General features: G+C 35.9%; 1 protein-coding gene across 1 annotated transcript in view; it reads left to right on the top strand.

The window, feature by feature from the left end:
- The window catches only part of RHPN2 (rhophilin Rho GTPase binding protein 2), a 71,624-nt gene extending 54,990 nt beyond the window's left edge, over positions 1 to 16,634 (top strand). Inside the window, exons 8-15 of the mRNA XM_072632051.1 lie at positions 3,722 to 3,909; positions 4,354 to 4,510; positions 5,552 to 5,671; positions 6,651 to 6,845; positions 8,629 to 8,705; positions 9,199 to 9,345; positions 14,497 to 14,652; positions 15,307 to 16,634. Of these exons, the coding sequence (XP_072488152.1) occupies positions 3,722 to 3,909; positions 4,354 to 4,510; positions 5,552 to 5,671; positions 6,651 to 6,845; positions 8,629 to 8,705; positions 9,199 to 9,345; positions 14,497 to 14,652; positions 15,307 to 15,564 (1,298 nt within the window). The 3' untranslated portion in view covers positions 15,565 to 16,634. The remainder of the gene's footprint in view (positions 1 to 3,721; positions 3,910 to 4,353; positions 4,511 to 5,551; positions 5,672 to 6,650; positions 6,846 to 8,628; positions 8,706 to 9,198; positions 9,346 to 14,496; positions 14,653 to 15,306) is intronic.
- The last annotated feature ends 45 nt before the right edge of the window (positions 16,635 to 16,679 follow it).

The raw sequence follows: 16,679 nt of genomic DNA on the forward strand, positions 1-16,679 counted from the left end.
ATTTCTACCCTTCTTCCCTTCCAATAAATAAGAAGTCTCATGAAATCTACAAACAAATCCATACATTTGTTATGTCTGAAAACGTACGTCTCTTGCTGTACCTTCTACTCCATCACATCTCTGTCAAGAGAGTGAGAAAGTCTGACTCAGTCTTCTGGAGTTGTGAATGATCATTAGATACTAGTCATGCTCCATTCATAGTTATGTTCTTTTACAAAGTCAGTCATTATATAAGTTGTTCTCCTTGTTCTTCTCACTTTACTCTGCAGTATTTCATACAAGTCCTTCCAGGTTTCTCTTAATGTTCTTCACTTTTGTTATTTCTTATGGCATAATAATACCTCATGTTCATTTGTCATGATTTGTACAGCCACTCCCCATTTTGGGGGTAATTTCCTTATTTTGTTTCCAGTTTTTTGTTACAACAAAAAATACTGCTATAAATATTTTTGTATATATGGGTCAAGGAATGCTATTTTGAAGGATAGAATGGAAACCAAAATAGAAAAGATTTGTTTTTTTATAATGCTTAAAGATGTGAATAAGTTGTTTCTTGACTTTCCTCATTACAACAGTACTTGAGTTGAGAGCATTATGGATTCATATATGGAATAATTCTTTGCCAAACTACAGAAAGTTAGAGCTTGAAGGGACCTCAGATAGCCCTTGGTGCGAACCCCTTCTCTTTGGGATGAGGATGCTCAAGGTTGGAAGAGTAAGATGACACAGGACGTGAAGAGCTGGACCTGGGGTTGGGCTTCTTGACTCTTACAGCAGTCTTTTTTCCACTTGTATTTCTTCTCTTATTTTTCTGTTCACCCGTGGCACTAACTCACTAATGACTACATTGAATATTAATCTCTGCAGCCTATTTCAGTGGCAATTGAGTCTGTAGGAGTGGGTTCTGGATTCACACCCTACAATATGCAGCTGTGTAGATTAATGTTATTGGCATCTATTTGGTGAAATGGCTGGTAAAAGTCCAAAGACAGGATTTTCCACTGGAAACCCAGGCAAATCCATTTATTCCACCCATCAGGAAACATCAGTTCCAGTCCCAGAGCAGCCATTAACTTGTGTGACCTTAAGGAAAGTAATTTCCTCTCCATGAGCCACAGGTTTCTCAACTGTAAAATGAAGGGATTAGATTAGAAGATACTTTTATGGTATTTTCAGATCTAAAATTCTGTGGGATACATTATAAGGGGGAGAATTTTATTTTATATTTTTTATTTTTACCAGTGTTTATGAACTCATCAAAACAGACGTACAGATGGAAAATGTCTGGAAAGGCAGGATGACATAGTGGATAGAGGACTGGCCTGAGAGTCTGGAAGACCTGAATTCAAATTCTGCCTCAAAGCATACTGTATAACCCTGGAATGTCACTTAAGGTCTCAGTGCTTTAGGCAGTTTACTTAAAAATAATGCAGAGCAATTGCCAATCTACCTTGGTAGAGGGAATTGCTTATACCAGTGAAATCTAAACTAATAACTAATCAAATAAATTGCACATTTGTTTTATTTAAAACAAATAAAATAAAAACATTCACTTTAAGATTTGGAAAACACTGTATATCTTATCTCTTTTGATTCTCATAATAATCTTATGGGATAAATACTGTAAGTATTCTTGTCAGTCAGTCAGTAAACATTTATTAAGTGCCTGTTTTGTACCAGGCATTGTGCTAAATGCTGGGAATTCAAAAAATGAAAAAGACAGACCCTGCCCTCAAAGAACTTACAGTCAAATGGGAAAAGATGACACACCAAAGGAAGCTGAAAGGCAGGGGAGGGGTGGGGCAAGTACCTAGTGCAAGGGTATGATAGGGTAATTCAGGAGTCCCCAAAGATTGAAACAGATTGACTTGTTCAGGGTTACATGGCTGCATTTGAAGCAGAGTTTAACCCCAGGCCTTCTTGACTCCCAAGTCTACTGTTCTGTTTTCTATACCATGGTTTAAAATAATCTTATTTTACTTTTTGTTTTATTATTATTTTTTTAATGAATGAACATCCACCTTCTCTCCCTTCCCTTTTTCCCCTGCATTGAAAAAGAAAGAAAAACAAAACTTTGTAATAAATATTCACAAATCAAAACAAATTGACCTCATTAGCCATGTCCAAAAAATGTCTTAGTCTGCATCCTGAGTCCATGACCTCTCTGTTAGGAGGTGGATAGCATAATTCACCTTAATTTTTCTGGAACTGGGGTTGGTCATTCCATTAATCAGAGTTCTTAAGTCTTTTGAAGTTGTCTTTACATTGTTGTTAGTGTATCAGAGTCTTCCTCAGTTTCTTTGACAATGTCACCTCCATTATATCTTAGAGCATAATAGTATTTCATGGTGCAGTAGATGGAGCCCTGGACCCAGAGTGAGGAATTCCTGAGTTCAGGTTCAGCCTTACACACGTAACTAGTTGTATGACCTTGGGCAAGTCACTTAACCCTGTTTGCCTTAGTTTCCTCATTTGTTTTTTTAAAAAAGAAGGCTGGAGAAGGAAATGTCAGATCACTCTAGTAGCTTTGCCAAAAAAATCCAAGTGGGGTCATGAAGAGTTGGACACAACTGAAACAACAACTCATTTATGTGCCAGAATTTATTCAACCATTGCCCAGTTGATAGGCATCCCCTCAGTTTCCAGTTCTTTGCCACATCAAAAAGAACTACTGTAAATATTTTTATACATATGGCTCCTCTTTAAAAAAATCTCTTTGGGATATAGACTAAGCAGTGCTATTGTTTGGTCAAAGGGTATACAGAATTTAGTAAGCTTTCATACCAGGTGTTCTTAAACCCTTTTGTGTCATAGATCTCCTCTACATTGGCAGTCTGGTGAAACTTAGGGATCTCGTCTCAGAATAATTTTTAAATGCATAAAATGCATAGGATTAAAAAAGGAAACCAAGTATACTGAAATACACATACCAATTTAAAAAAAAAGTTCACATATCCCACATTAAGAACCCCTGCTCTATATCATTCCAACCTTCATGCAAATAGAAAGTGTATATAATAGCTCACAACCAGCTTCCACAGAATATGGTGCAGTTTATATGCTGGTGAAACTAGATGAACCAGTTGGATGGGAATGGTGTTAGAGGTTATATTTCAGCTCTTGATTTGTCAGTTTTATTTTTGATACTGAATTTTTGAAGGGGAAAAATATGGTAGCTGAAATATATATTGTAATTTTTCATATGAATGAACTCAGAAAAGCTCCTCCTCATTCTGTGCCTGTTGTCACATCTTCCTAGGTCAGTGTTTGTGAGGTGACTCTTCAAATCCAAGGGTCTTTCCCAACTTGGATATTGTTCTTGCTTCTTTATCCTTTAACAGCTCAATGTCAATGATCTGAATACTGCTACAAACTTGGGAACATCATTAATTTAACAAACTGTTTGGAGGGCATAGTGTTAGAGGCTGGGGATACAAAGTTAGCTATATCGAAAACCTTGCTGCCTTAAACATTCCTTATGAACCTGCTATTAATGAAACTGAGCATGCAGCTCTTGCCAGAGAATGATTGATTGATAGTACAGATACCAGTTCCATGGCTTTATAAGCATTAAGGAGAAATGAAGTTTTCATGAAGCCAGTATAAAGAGTAGTTTTATGTGTGCATATGTATATGTGTATATGTGTTTAATCTGTTTCTAATGTAGGAGAGTAGGAGGTATTCTTTCAACGAATGTGATTTTTTTTTTTTTACATTTAAGGAGTTTTAAACTACCTAAAGGAAACATTTACTCATACACCAAGTTATGACATGAGCCCTGCCATGCTAAATGTTCTCGTCAGAATGATGCTAGCACAAGCTCAAGAAATTATCTTTGAGAAAATCAGCCTCCCTGGGATCCGAAATGAATTCTTCACCTTAGTGAAGATGGCCCAGGAAGCTGCCAAGGTAAGTGGTGATGCTGTACTTTGAGATCTGGCTTTATTTCTTGGCTCCCATGCCTTTGGTGGGTCATTGTATATTTCTGGCAGATATGAACCCGAAGTCCAATGAGAGTCTTCCCCAGAATTTGCTCATAAGAGTGCCCTTTATGCTATTCCTAGGCAGGGACCTCCTCCTTGCTCTCTATACAAATTTATTATTGTATGACATGGATCACTAACACCAACCTGGACTTTTAAACTGTAAATAAATCTATTATTACAATTGCCTGTCTGATTATTCTTTTAATTTTGAAGCTAATAGGAAATGACCTTGAAAATGTTTACCCAATTCTACAATGACCTGCCTGTATTCATTATTGCTTGTAAAAGAAAGAGCTTTTTGTCTTTGGCAGAGGAAACATGGAGCAGTTCTGTGCCAGTGATCTTTTTCCTCCCTCTCTTGTTTTAGGTTGGGGAGGTTTACCAGCAACTTCACTCAGCTATGAGTCAGGAGCCAGTTAAAGAGAATATCCCGTACTCTTGGGCCATCCTGGTTAAAGTGAAATCTGACCATTATAGAGCACTGGCTCACTACTTTGCTGCCACCATTCTGATTGATCATCAATGTAAGAGTTAGAAAAAATCTTCCTAAATTAAAAATGCTTTTTTAATGCTTCTGCAAAATGGCTTGGTATGACCTCGAGGGAGGTCAATACTATTTCTGTTTGACAGAGGATGTTGTTGGGGATATATGAAGTTAATGGAAATGCCAGCATTAGTGTCAGAAAGACTCTGCATTTTCGTTTGCTTAGCCCAATGAGGTATCTATGGAAATTTATAAACTATCTGACTATCTGTTCATCCTCCTGTATTTTACCAGACTCTATTTCTCATTAATGTCAGGTGAAGAAGCATTAGTGCCTACTGTGTACTAAGTCCTGGGGAGACAAAGAAAGCCCAAAAAGATAGTCCTCGTTGCCGAGGGAGTCTAACAGTCTGATGGAGGAGCTTAGTCTGTGTTTAGAGAGGGGGCTACTTTGCCTTTTGCCTTCTTATCTCTAGTCTGTGGCATAATACTTTGCATATATAGCAAGTGCTTGTTAAACATTTGTTGAATTATCAAATAATGACTGCCAAGCACTGTGATAGGTGTTTAGGACCTAAAGGAAATATGAAATAGAGTTCCTGCCCCAAATGGACTTATAATCTAGTTGGGGAGACAGTCCATACTCTTAAAATTCAAAATAACACTACAAGGTAACATATGATGAGAGCCAGATGAGTGGTAAAGACAAAAAACATCCTAACGTTTATTTAAATTTAGGCTTAGGGAGACTTTCGGGAGAGATTGCTTTGTGTTGGGGTGATCAGGGAAAGCTTCATAGAAGAGGTAGGACTTGACCTGGGCCTTGAGGAACAGATAAGATTTGAAGACAGGAAACGAGAAAAGCTTGAGAGACAGTGTAGAGGCCAGCTTACATGGCTTTGAGGGGGGAATATACTGTAGGACCATTAGTTACTGCAGCACTATAAAACTACCACTTCCATCATAGCAAAAGATAAAATTATATAATGTGGAATTTAAAGAGAATCATATCTAAAGTTTCTCTTCTGATTTACTCAGTTTACAAATCAAACTCATTGTGCCAAAATCCATGTCATTGTAGTAAATCCTGGAGATGATGAAGACCAACAGGAAAAGTGCTTATCTCAGCTGTATGATCACATGCCTGAAGGATTTACACCTTTGGCAACACTGAAGAACAAAAATGAGCGGAAACAACTAGGTAAATACTATTTACGTATGGGAAATAGGGAAAGTATTGCCCCCCAAAAGCTCATAAAGACTAGCTCCCTGGGATTTGGCATATCCATAGTGCTCCCCCCATGCTCCAGAATGTTCCTAAAGGATAGTGGGCTGTGTCATGATTACTCTGCTTTGTAGTAGTTATTCAAGTTTGAAATTTGCATTTTTGAATATGCAATTTTTCAAGTTATTCTTAAATTATCCAGGCTGAGATTGGATCAGATGTTTCAGAATTAACAAACACTTCTTCCTACATTCATAGTTCTTGTAGCTGGATTTGATTGTCAATTGAGTTATCTCATAAGCAAGAGTGAGGTTTTTGCAGATGCATTTAATAGGTCTTCAAGAAGACCAGATGATTCTATTAGAAAACAGAGCTCTTTTTTGCTGCTCCATGCATGAAAAACCATTGGTCAGAAGACCTGGGATTGAGTTCCAGCTCTGCTAAATTTAGAACTGGAAGACCTAGAAATGAAAAAGGAAAGATTTATATATACATAAATAACTAACACAAAAGGGCATGTGATAAGTACTATAAAACAAATATAAACAGGATACTGAGTCAGAGGTGGAAAAGAAATCGTTGGCCAGAAGTGGTCAGAGGAGGATCTTAGAGGTGATGGGATTTGAGTTAGGATTATAAGGATGGGTCAATTTTCCACATTTTGAGAATGGGGGTAAGGAAAAGGCATCCAAGGGAGACCGAGTAACATAAGCAAAGGTTCAGTCAGGAAAACTTAAGGCCTATTCATGGAGCAGCAGGAATAGTCTGAATTGTATGACCTTGGGCAGTGTCCTTAATTTTCTTCTCAGTAAAGCAAAGCAATTGAACTAAATAACTAGTCTTTGAACCTCCTTCTAGCTGTTAATAAAGCTGATCAGTTGAAACATAAAATGCTATTTAATGATACTGTTGAATTTCAAATTTAGATGATTTTGATAATGATTTATGTTTTCAGGAAAATCCCATTTACGTAAAGCCATTGCTGATCATGAAGAATCTGTGAGGGCAGCCAGCCTTTGCAAAAAGCTGAGGAACATTGAGATTCTTCAAGAAATCTTGTCTGTTGCTCACAAGAGGTCTCATCTCAAATACTGTCAGCATGAAGAAGAAGATGATTTTCTGAATTTAATAGATGCTCCAGATATTTCCTGTAAGTAACTTACATTATTGTTCACAGTGAAGCCATCCTACAGGATATCCTACATGTGTATAACATGGACAAAAATCAGCTTGCCTTCAGTCAACCAGTATCTATTGAGCACCTCCTCTATGCAAGGCACTGTGGGAATGCAGAGATGAGCAAGACGTAGTTCTCGTTATCCAAAAGCTTCCCATGTAAGAGTGGAGATAAGACATACATAAATAAGCAAGAGTGCAAAATGCTATTGTCAGTTCTATAAGAAAGGTGTGATCAAAGGAAGTTAGAGATGGCAAAAATCATCAGTGTAAAGAGGTTATCAGGGAAGGCTTCAGAGAGGTGAGATTTGGGTTAGGCTTTCAAATATGCATATGATTTCCATACCTTGAGAATGGGGGGAAAGACAACCCAGGTAGAACAAATGAGTAGAGGTCTATTTGGAGCAGCAGGAATATGCTTTGTCTAGAGAAGTGGGTGTATAATTTTGAAACTGTGAAAAAGACTGAAAAGGTAGATAAGACTGTGATCATCGAGTTAGAGCTGGAAGGGCCCTTAGAGGTCATCTTGTCCAAGTCCTTGGATATGCAGAAGTGTAGCAAAGTAGGGATTTGGATCCAGCCTTTCCAATTCCAAATCTAGTATTCCCCTAGACCACTAGAGGGCCTTGAAAGTTAGACTGAGAAATATAACATATACTTCTTCTGATGTTTCCTACTTTTTTATGACAATATTAGAATTGATTTGTGATACATATAGTGGAAGAGATGACTTTTAGGGGAAATTTTTCCCTGAAAATGGAAGAAGATTTTTAAAATAATGTTATATAATCTGAAGAAAAGCTAAATGATAATGAGGCAGATATTCTGGTGGGTGCTTTAGACAAATAATAGATTTGGATTCTCTTTTCTACAATGCTGTAGCCTGAAGGTGGGGAGCTAAAATACAGATAGGGAGAATCATAATTATTACATAATTTCATTCATAATCTGGGAAGATCCATTATTTCTTTATTGGAGAGTGGTTAGCAAGCTCTCTTCTAACTGCAGTATGAACCTGAGTGCTTGAAACAAGTCAAAGGATTGTCTAGCAATCTTGAATTAGATTTATATTTATTTGTACTTTAATAGTATTAACCTTTTTTCTTAAGTGTTTTTCTTTTCATACTGCTCAGTCTAGTGGATTGCATTTTACTAAATAAATATTTTTGAAGTATTTTCAAAGACCTTTCAACTGTACACCAAAAGGAAGTACTTACTTAAAGGGATGTTGCCCTTCATTTGCTGAAAAGGTGATAGTCATAAGTTACTTCTCTCAGAATGCAGTTAAAGTTGATCAGTCTGTCAGTAAGCATTTATTAAGCACCTGCAATGTTCTAGGCACTCTCGTAAACAGTCAGGATACAGATACAAAAAGAAGTCCCTTCTCTCAAAGAGCTTACATTCTAATAGGAAGAAACAATATATACAAAGGAATAGTGGTCAGAGAAGGGTGAAGTCTCAGGGATGGTGAGTGGAGGCATAGTGTGATGGGGTGGATGCATCATTTTCAGGAGTCATGTTATATATTAATTTTATTACTGTTCCAGAGCAAGGGTAGACAGTGGGTAGCTGGGTCACTGCTCTGCTGGTCCCCAAGTGTGAGAGCTGGAGATCAGGTTGGGAAAGTAAGAGGCAGATATGGCTTGGTAGGGTGGCTAGGGACAGCTGGATGCAATCAGCCTTCATTCAGTGAGCAGAGCGCAAGGCAGGAAGACTATGGACAATTGTCATCTTATGTTTTGAATTTTCTTTTACAGCTAAAACCGAGCAGGAAGCTGAGATGATAGCACCACAGTTTTCCCAGGTGGTAGTGAGAGACTTTTTCCAGAGGCTGGTATGAGCCACCACAATGTTGTGTGATAATAACCTCTTTGGGTAGACAACTTTTAACTTTGCTGAAGAGTATGATGAGGAATGAGGGTGGTGGCTCTATGTATGTCCTAAATGTCTTTGAATGATTACTTTACAGTAGGTTCTTTCATTTGATTGAGGGTATGCAACAAAGTTTATGGTTTGGTCATTTAAATTCTTGCAGGCAGTTCTTTCTGTCTTTTAAAGGCAACTATCATAGAATTCAGAAATGTTAACTAGGACCTCTAAGGACTCTTTATTAGCTTTACTAGAATTTCTAGAGTGGTAATTGCCAGCTGATGTTATCCCTCCTAGCTTTATCTCAACTGCAAACTCTATGCACCATTTCATCTATGCTTTTATCCAAGTCAGTACATACGCAAGCACAGGTCCCTGGGGCACTAAAGTTATTTAAAACATAACTTTAAGATGTCTGTTTTAATATGCAAATAATAAAATGCTTTTGTATTCCATAGGGTCCTTTATCTATATTTTCAGCAAATAAGAGATGGACAGCTCCTCGAAACATTCGTTTTACCGTTGAAGAAGGAGATTTGGGGTTCACTCTGAGAGGAGGTTCCCCAGTACAAGTTCATTTTCTGGATCCACACTGCTCTGCTGCAGTAAGTATTGTATTCTTAGGTACAGATTTGAAAGCAAAGGGAAATACTACACTGCTTACACACACACACACATACACACAAATGTATGTGTATGTATATGTATATCTCTATATGCAACCTAAACAAATGAATAAATGTGGCTGTAGGAAGGTAGAATATTTGTGAAAGAGAAACAACTAAATAAAGTAAAAGCACTTTATTGCAAGTGCTGTGGTAAATTTTTTTATTTTTTTTTTATTTTTTTTATTTTTTAATGTTTAACAATCACTGCCATACAATTGAGATTTTATCCCCCCCACCTACCCCCCACTACCCCCCTCCCTCCCCACGACTGCATACAATTCTGTATAGATTCTACATATACTTTCCTATTGAGTATATTTTCACTATAGTCATGCTATGTAGTCAGACTAGAATAAATGAAAGAAATCATATAACAAATCAAAACATGATACACAAACACATACACATACACAAACATGATCTGCTACATTTTGTGAATGGCTTCCATATTTCTTTCTCTGAGTGTGGAAGGCTTTTTGCCTTGAGAACCACCATTGGGATTTTTTTTTTTTTATAAGAAGTTCTTGTGTTATTACAAAATTCCAAGTCTACCAGAAAAAACTCTCACACACTGTGGTCGTTGCTGTGCACAAAGTTCTCCTGGTTCTGCTCCTTTCACTCAGCATCAGGTCATATAAGTCCTTCCAGGCCTCTCTGAAGTCTTCTTGTTCATCATTTCTTATGGCACAATAGTACTCCATTACATTCATATACCATAATTTATTCAGCCATTCCCCAATTGATGGACATCCCCTTGACTTCCAGTTTTTGGCAACTACATAGAGTGCTGCTATAAATATTTTTGTACATGTGGGACCCTTTCCCATTTTTATGATCTCTTGGGGATATAGTCCTAGTAGCGATATTGCTGGGTCAAAGGGTATGCACATTTTTGTAGCCCTTTGGGCATAGTTCCAAATTGTTCTCCAGAATGGTTGGATGCGCTCGCAGCTCCACCAACAATGAATTAGTGTTCCAACTCTCCCACATCCTCTCCAGCATTTATCATTTTCTTGTTCTGTCATGTTTGCCAATCTTATAGGTGTGATGTGGTACCTCAGAGTTGTTTTGATTTGCATCTCTCTAATCAATAGTGATTTAGAGCATTTTTTCATATGATTATAGATAGCTTTAATTTCTTCCTCTGAAAATTGCCTGTTCATATCCTTTGACCATTTATCAATTGGGGAATGACTTGTATGATTATACATTTGAGTCAGTTCTCTATATATTCTAGAAATGAGGTCTTTATCCCCGAGTTTAGCTGTAAAAATTCTTTCCCAATTTACTACATCCCTCCGGATTTTGGTTGCATTGGGTTTGGTTGTGCAAAAACTTCTCCGTTTAATGTATTCAAAGTTATCCATTTTGCATTTCATAATGCTTTCTATCTCTCCTTTAGTAAAGAATTCTTCCCTTCTCCATAGATCTGATAAATACACTATTCCTTGCTTCTCCAGTTTATTCATGGCATCAATCTTTATACCTAAATCATGTACCCATTTGGACTTTATTCTTGTGTGCGGTGTCAGGTATGGGTCTATGCCTAATTTCCGCCACACTGTTATCCAGTTTTCCCAGCAATTTTTGTCAAACAATGAGTTCTTATCCCAGAAGCTGGGGTCCTTGGGTTTATCAAACAGAAGGTTGCTATATTCCTTGCCTACTGCATCTTGAGTGCCAAGTCTATTCCACTTGTCTACCTCTCTGTTTCTTAGCCAATACCAAGTGGTTTTGATAATTGCTGCTTTATAGTACAGTTTGAGGTCTGGTAGCGCTAGGCCACCTTCCCAAGCATTTCTTTTCATTAGTCCCTTTGATATTCTGGACCTTTTGTTTTTCCAAATGAATTTTGATATTATTTTATCCAGCTCTAGAAAGTAATTGTCTGATAGTTTAATTGGTATGGCACTAAATAAGTATATTAATTTAGGTAGAATTGTCATTTTTATTATATTAGCACGGCCTACCCATGAGCAACTAATGTTTTTCCACTTACTTAAATATGATTTTATTTGTGCAAAAAGTGTCTTGTAATTGTGTTCATATAATCCCTGGGTTTGTTTTGGCAGGTAGACTCCTAAGTATTTTATACTGTCTACCCTAGCTTTAAATGGGATTTCTCTTTCTATCTCTTGCTGTTGGACTTTGTTGCTAATATATAGGAACGCAGAAGATTTGTGTGGGTTTATTTTGTAACCTGCAACTTTGCCAAAGTTGTTTATTAATTCAAGTAATTTTTTACTTGAATCTCTGGGATTCTCTAGGTAAATCATCATATTATCTGCAAAGAGTGATAACTTATTTTCTTCTTTGGCTATTCTTATTCCTTGAATATCTTTATCTTGTCTAATTGCTACAGCTAACATTTCTAGTACCATATTGAATAATAGTGGTGATAATGGACAACCTTGTTTCACCCCTGATCTTATTGGGAATGCATCTAGCTTATCCCCATTGCATATAATGCTTGCTGAAGGTTTTAGATAGATACTGCTTATTATTTTATGGAAAGTTCCCTTTATTCCTACATTCTCCAGTGTTTTTAGTAGGAATGGGTGTTGTATTTTGTCAAAAGCTTTTTCTGCATCTATTGAGATAATCATGTGGTTTTTGTTAGCTTTGTTGTTGATGTGATCGATAATGCTAATTGTTTTCCTAATATTGAACCAGCCCTGTAGTCCTGGTATGAATCCTACCTGATCATAATGTATTAATCTCGTGATAAGATGCTGTATTCGTTTTGCTAAAATCTTATTTAAAATTTTTGCATCTATATTCATTAGGGAAATTGGTCTATAATTTTCTTTCTCTGTTTTGTCTCTTCCTGGTCTGGGCATCAAAACCATATTTGTATCATAGAAAGAATTTGGGAGGACTCCTTCTTCCCCAATTTTCAAAAACAGTGTATGTAGTATTGGAATTAACTGTTCTTTAAATGTTTGATAGAATTCACTTGTGAATCCATCTGGCCCTGGAGATTTTTTCCTAGGGAGTTCATTGATGGCTTGCTCAATTTCTTTTTCTGAGATGGGGTTGTTTAAGTATTCAACTTCCTCTTCTGTTAATCTGGGCAATTTGTATTTTTTAAAATATTCATCCATCTCGTTTAGATTATCGAATTTGTGGGCATAAAGTTGGGCAAAGTAGTTTCTAATTATTGTTTTAATTTCCTCCTCATTGGAGGTGAGTTCACCCCTTTCATTTTTAATATTAGCAATTTGATTTTCTTCTTTCTTTTTTTAAATCAGATTGACCAAAGGTTTATCAATTTTATTAGTTTTTTCATAAAACCAACTATTGGTTTTATTTATTAATTCAATAGTTTTCTTAATTTCAATTTTATTAATCTCTCCTTTGGTTTTCAGTATTTCTAATTTGGTATTTACTTGGGGATTTTCAATTTGTTCTTTTTCTAGCTTTTTCAACTGCAAGCCTAAGTCATTGATCTCCTCTTTCTCTATTTTATTTATGTAGGCATTCAAAGATATAAAACTTCCCCTAAAAACTGCTTTTGCAGTATCCCATAAGTTTTGGTATGTTGTCTCACTATTGTCATTCTCTTGAATGAAATTGTTGATTGTTTCTATGATTTCTTCTTTAACCCAACCCTTCTTTAGAATTAGATTATTTAGTTTCCAATTGATTTTTGGTTTCTCTTTCCATGGCCTTTTATTACATGTAATTTTTAATGCATTATGATCTGAAAAGGATGCATTGATTATCTCTACCTTTCTGCACTGGATTGTGAGATTTTTATGTCCTAGTACATGGTCAGTTTTTGTAAATGTTCCATGTACCGCTGAGAAAAAGGTATATTCCTTTCTATTCCCAATTAATTTTCTCCAAAGATCTATCATATCTACCTTATCCAGAGTTTTATTTACCTCCTTAACCTCTTTCTTGTTTATTTTGAGGTTGGATTTATCGAGTTCAGAGAGGGGGAGGTTGAGGTCCCCCACTAGTATAGTTTTGCTATCAATTTCTTCCTCCAACTCCCCCAACCTCTCCTCTAAGAATCTGGATGCTATACCACTTGGAGCATACATGTTTAGTAATGATATTGCTTCATTGTCTATGGTACCTTTTAGCAGGATATAGTTTCCATCCTTATCCCTTTTGATTAGATCTATTTCTGCTTTCGCTTTGTCTGAGATTAGGATTGCTACTCCTGCCTTTCTTACATGAGCTGAAGCACAATATATTCTGCTCCATCCTTTGACCTTTATCCTATGTGTATCCCCCTGTTTCAAATGTGTTTCTTGTAAGCAGCATATTGTTGGATTATGGCTTTTAATCCATTCTGCTATCCGTCTCCGTTTTATGGGAGAGTTCATTCCATTCACATTCACAGTTATGATTACAATCTGTGTATTTCCCTCCAACCTCTTTCCCACCATTTGTGCTTTTAGCTCTCCCGTCTCCCTTCCCCTCCTCAATAGTATTTACTTTTCTCCCCCTCCTCCTGCAGCCTTCCCCTCCTTCTTTTAGCCCCCCTCCCTTTTACTCCCCTTTACTCTTATTGCTTCTTTCCTCCCTTTTAGCCACCCTCCCCTTTCTTCCCCCTTCCCCTCCTACTACCTATAGAGCTAGTTAGGATTATCTACTTAAGATTATTGTTCCCTCCTTTGAACAAATCAGATGAGAGTATCTCTCAAACAATGCTCATCTCCCTCCCCTCCTTCCCTCTACTATAGTTTTGTACTTCTTCCCGAGTTATAATTTGCCATTTTCTGCTTCCCCCTTTTCACACCTCCTATTACAATCCCTTCTCTTACTTAAATCATATTTTTGACATGACATCATTTACTTTATGCCCATTCCTTGTACATATATCCCTTTTATCATAATAGCTGCACAGTTCTCAAGATTACCAGGTTTCATCTTCCCTTATAGGGAGGTAAACAGTTTGCCCTAATTGAGTAGCAAGTTTTTGTTTTTGTTTTTTCCCCTCTGTTTACCTTTTTATGATTCTCTGGAGACCTGCATTTGAAGATCTGTGGTAAATTTTTGTACATAGATTTGGAAACTTTATGATGGAGATTAATTTTAATTAAAATTGACCATTTGTATATATTGTTTTTCTAGCTGGCAGGTGCTAAAGAAGGGGATTATATTGTTTCTATTCAAGACACAGATTGTAAGTGGCTGACAGTGAGTGAGGTCATGCAAAAACTGAAGAGTTTAGGGGAGGAAGATATTGAGATGAAGGTCATCAGTCTTTTGGATTCAACATCTTCTATGGTAAGAAATGATACTTGTTCTCTCCCTATTCTCAATTCTTTAAAGAATTTACTAACTTCTCTTCAGCTAAAAAATTGTAGGTATTTTACATAAAACCTACAAATCAAATTTCAAACACTTGTTACAAATGTTAATGACATTTTAAAAAGCTTATTCCAGTCATTAATTCAAATATGAAGAGGGAATTTTGTAGGGAGTAATTTTTTAAATTTTCATAGTAGCTCAGTGTTTTTATTTAGCTCTCTTTAAAGCAAGAGTTCTTACCCAAACTGTTTCAGTATGACTGTTGTCCTTTGTAATCCTATGTATATTATTATTTTATGCACTTAAAAACATTATTCCTAGAAAGTGTTCATAGGTTCCACCAAACTGCCAAAGGGGTTGAGGATACAAATAAGATCATATTCATATTCTAATCCTATGCAATCCCTCAGTAGTGGTTACTAAACAGATATTAATACTAAGTTATTCCTTCAGTGATTTTTAGAGTCAGACATAGTAAGTAGAAGCCTGAATTTCAAAACTATAATTCTTGTAAACTACTATAAACTCAAGAAATTTATATCTTTTATTATACCTTATAATGCAAGTTTAATCTTTTATTTTGAGCATATAACTCCTCATGGATGACTTTTTCCCTTTTCATTTATGCAGCATAGTAAGTGTGCTACCTACTCTGTGGGAATGCAGAAAACGTACTCCATGATCTGCTTAACCATAGAAGATGATAAAATCGACAAAACCAAAAAAATCTCCAAAAAACTGTCTTTTTTGAGTTGGGGAACCAACAAAGACAGACAGAAGTCAGCTAGCACTCTCTGTCTCCCATCAGTTGGGGTGGCAAGACCCCAGAGCAAGAAGAAACTTCCTTCTCCTTTTGGTCTTCTCAATACAGAAAGTTCATTGTATTAACATTTCAGTAAACAAAGCTATTTCTAAATGCTCAGTAACTCTCAATATATGTGCCATAATGTGAAATTTATTAATATATTTAAAACCCATTTTCTTAGATTTTTTAAAACTTGCTTATGTGGAATTTGTATCCTAAACAAAAGTGCCGAAACTGGATTTACAGAAGACATTTCTGTCTTCTGTTTGAAGTGTCAGTGCATTGCTATAAGTTATTTATTGCATATAGTATTGTAAATAGAATAGTACTGAAAATATGAAGGATAGTCTTTACAACTAACTTTATTACTTGTCCTATTGGTTTTAAACTAATATTGCTGAAATTCACTGTGTAATAGATTTAAAGTTTAAAAAAAGAAATTCTTTAATTTTAATTCAAGGAATTGCTATACAATATGGCAGCTACCATCCAGACTACAGTAGCGGATTTGAGTTACTGTTATCAAAAATAGTTCTGCATGCTCAATTAAAAGTTTTACTTTGATTACTGTACAAAATGAATGACAAATTTGCATACTTTTAGCACAGTTGCAGGTTCTAGATACGGTCTAGTGCCAAATTCCATAATTAATACTTTAACAGCAGAGACTATTTAGAATCAGCTTGGACTTTACATATTGTTTAAAAATAATTTTCACATTGCTAACACACTAGTGTTAGATGAAAATGCCATCTACAGGGTAGATATTATACTGTTTGATACTCAAAACATTTTCGATTTTGTTTAAAGTAGGAAAGTGCATAAATGCACCTTGCATAAACTTCTGGCTAAAAAAAGCCTGTTTTAACTTTTCTTTGCAATAAATATATGACAAAAAGTTTTAAGCTGTATGTAAGACTTTTAAAATCCAAATGTTTTCTAAGTAATGACAGGGTTTTTTTTGCTATGTACCTGAATAATACAGAAAACTTAATATGAATGGCTAAATATATAATTTAACAGAAGTTTCCAAATTTTACTTTCATTATAATCGTTAAAATCCTAAGGGAACATTGTGAAAATGTATCCAAACAGTGTCTTTAGTGTTACATTTGTAGAGGTTTATGTATTTAAATAAATAACTATTAATTTATCTTTTGTTCTCTTTATTTTTCCTCCTTTCAAGATTTATCTAGAT

This window comes from Notamacropus eugenii, chromosome 1 (genome assembly GCF_028372415.1).
Source record: "Notamacropus eugenii isolate mMacEug1 chromosome 1, mMacEug1.pri_v2, whole genome shotgun sequence".
NCBI lineage: Eukaryota > Metazoa > Chordata > Mammalia > Diprotodontia > Macropodidae > Notamacropus > Notamacropus eugenii.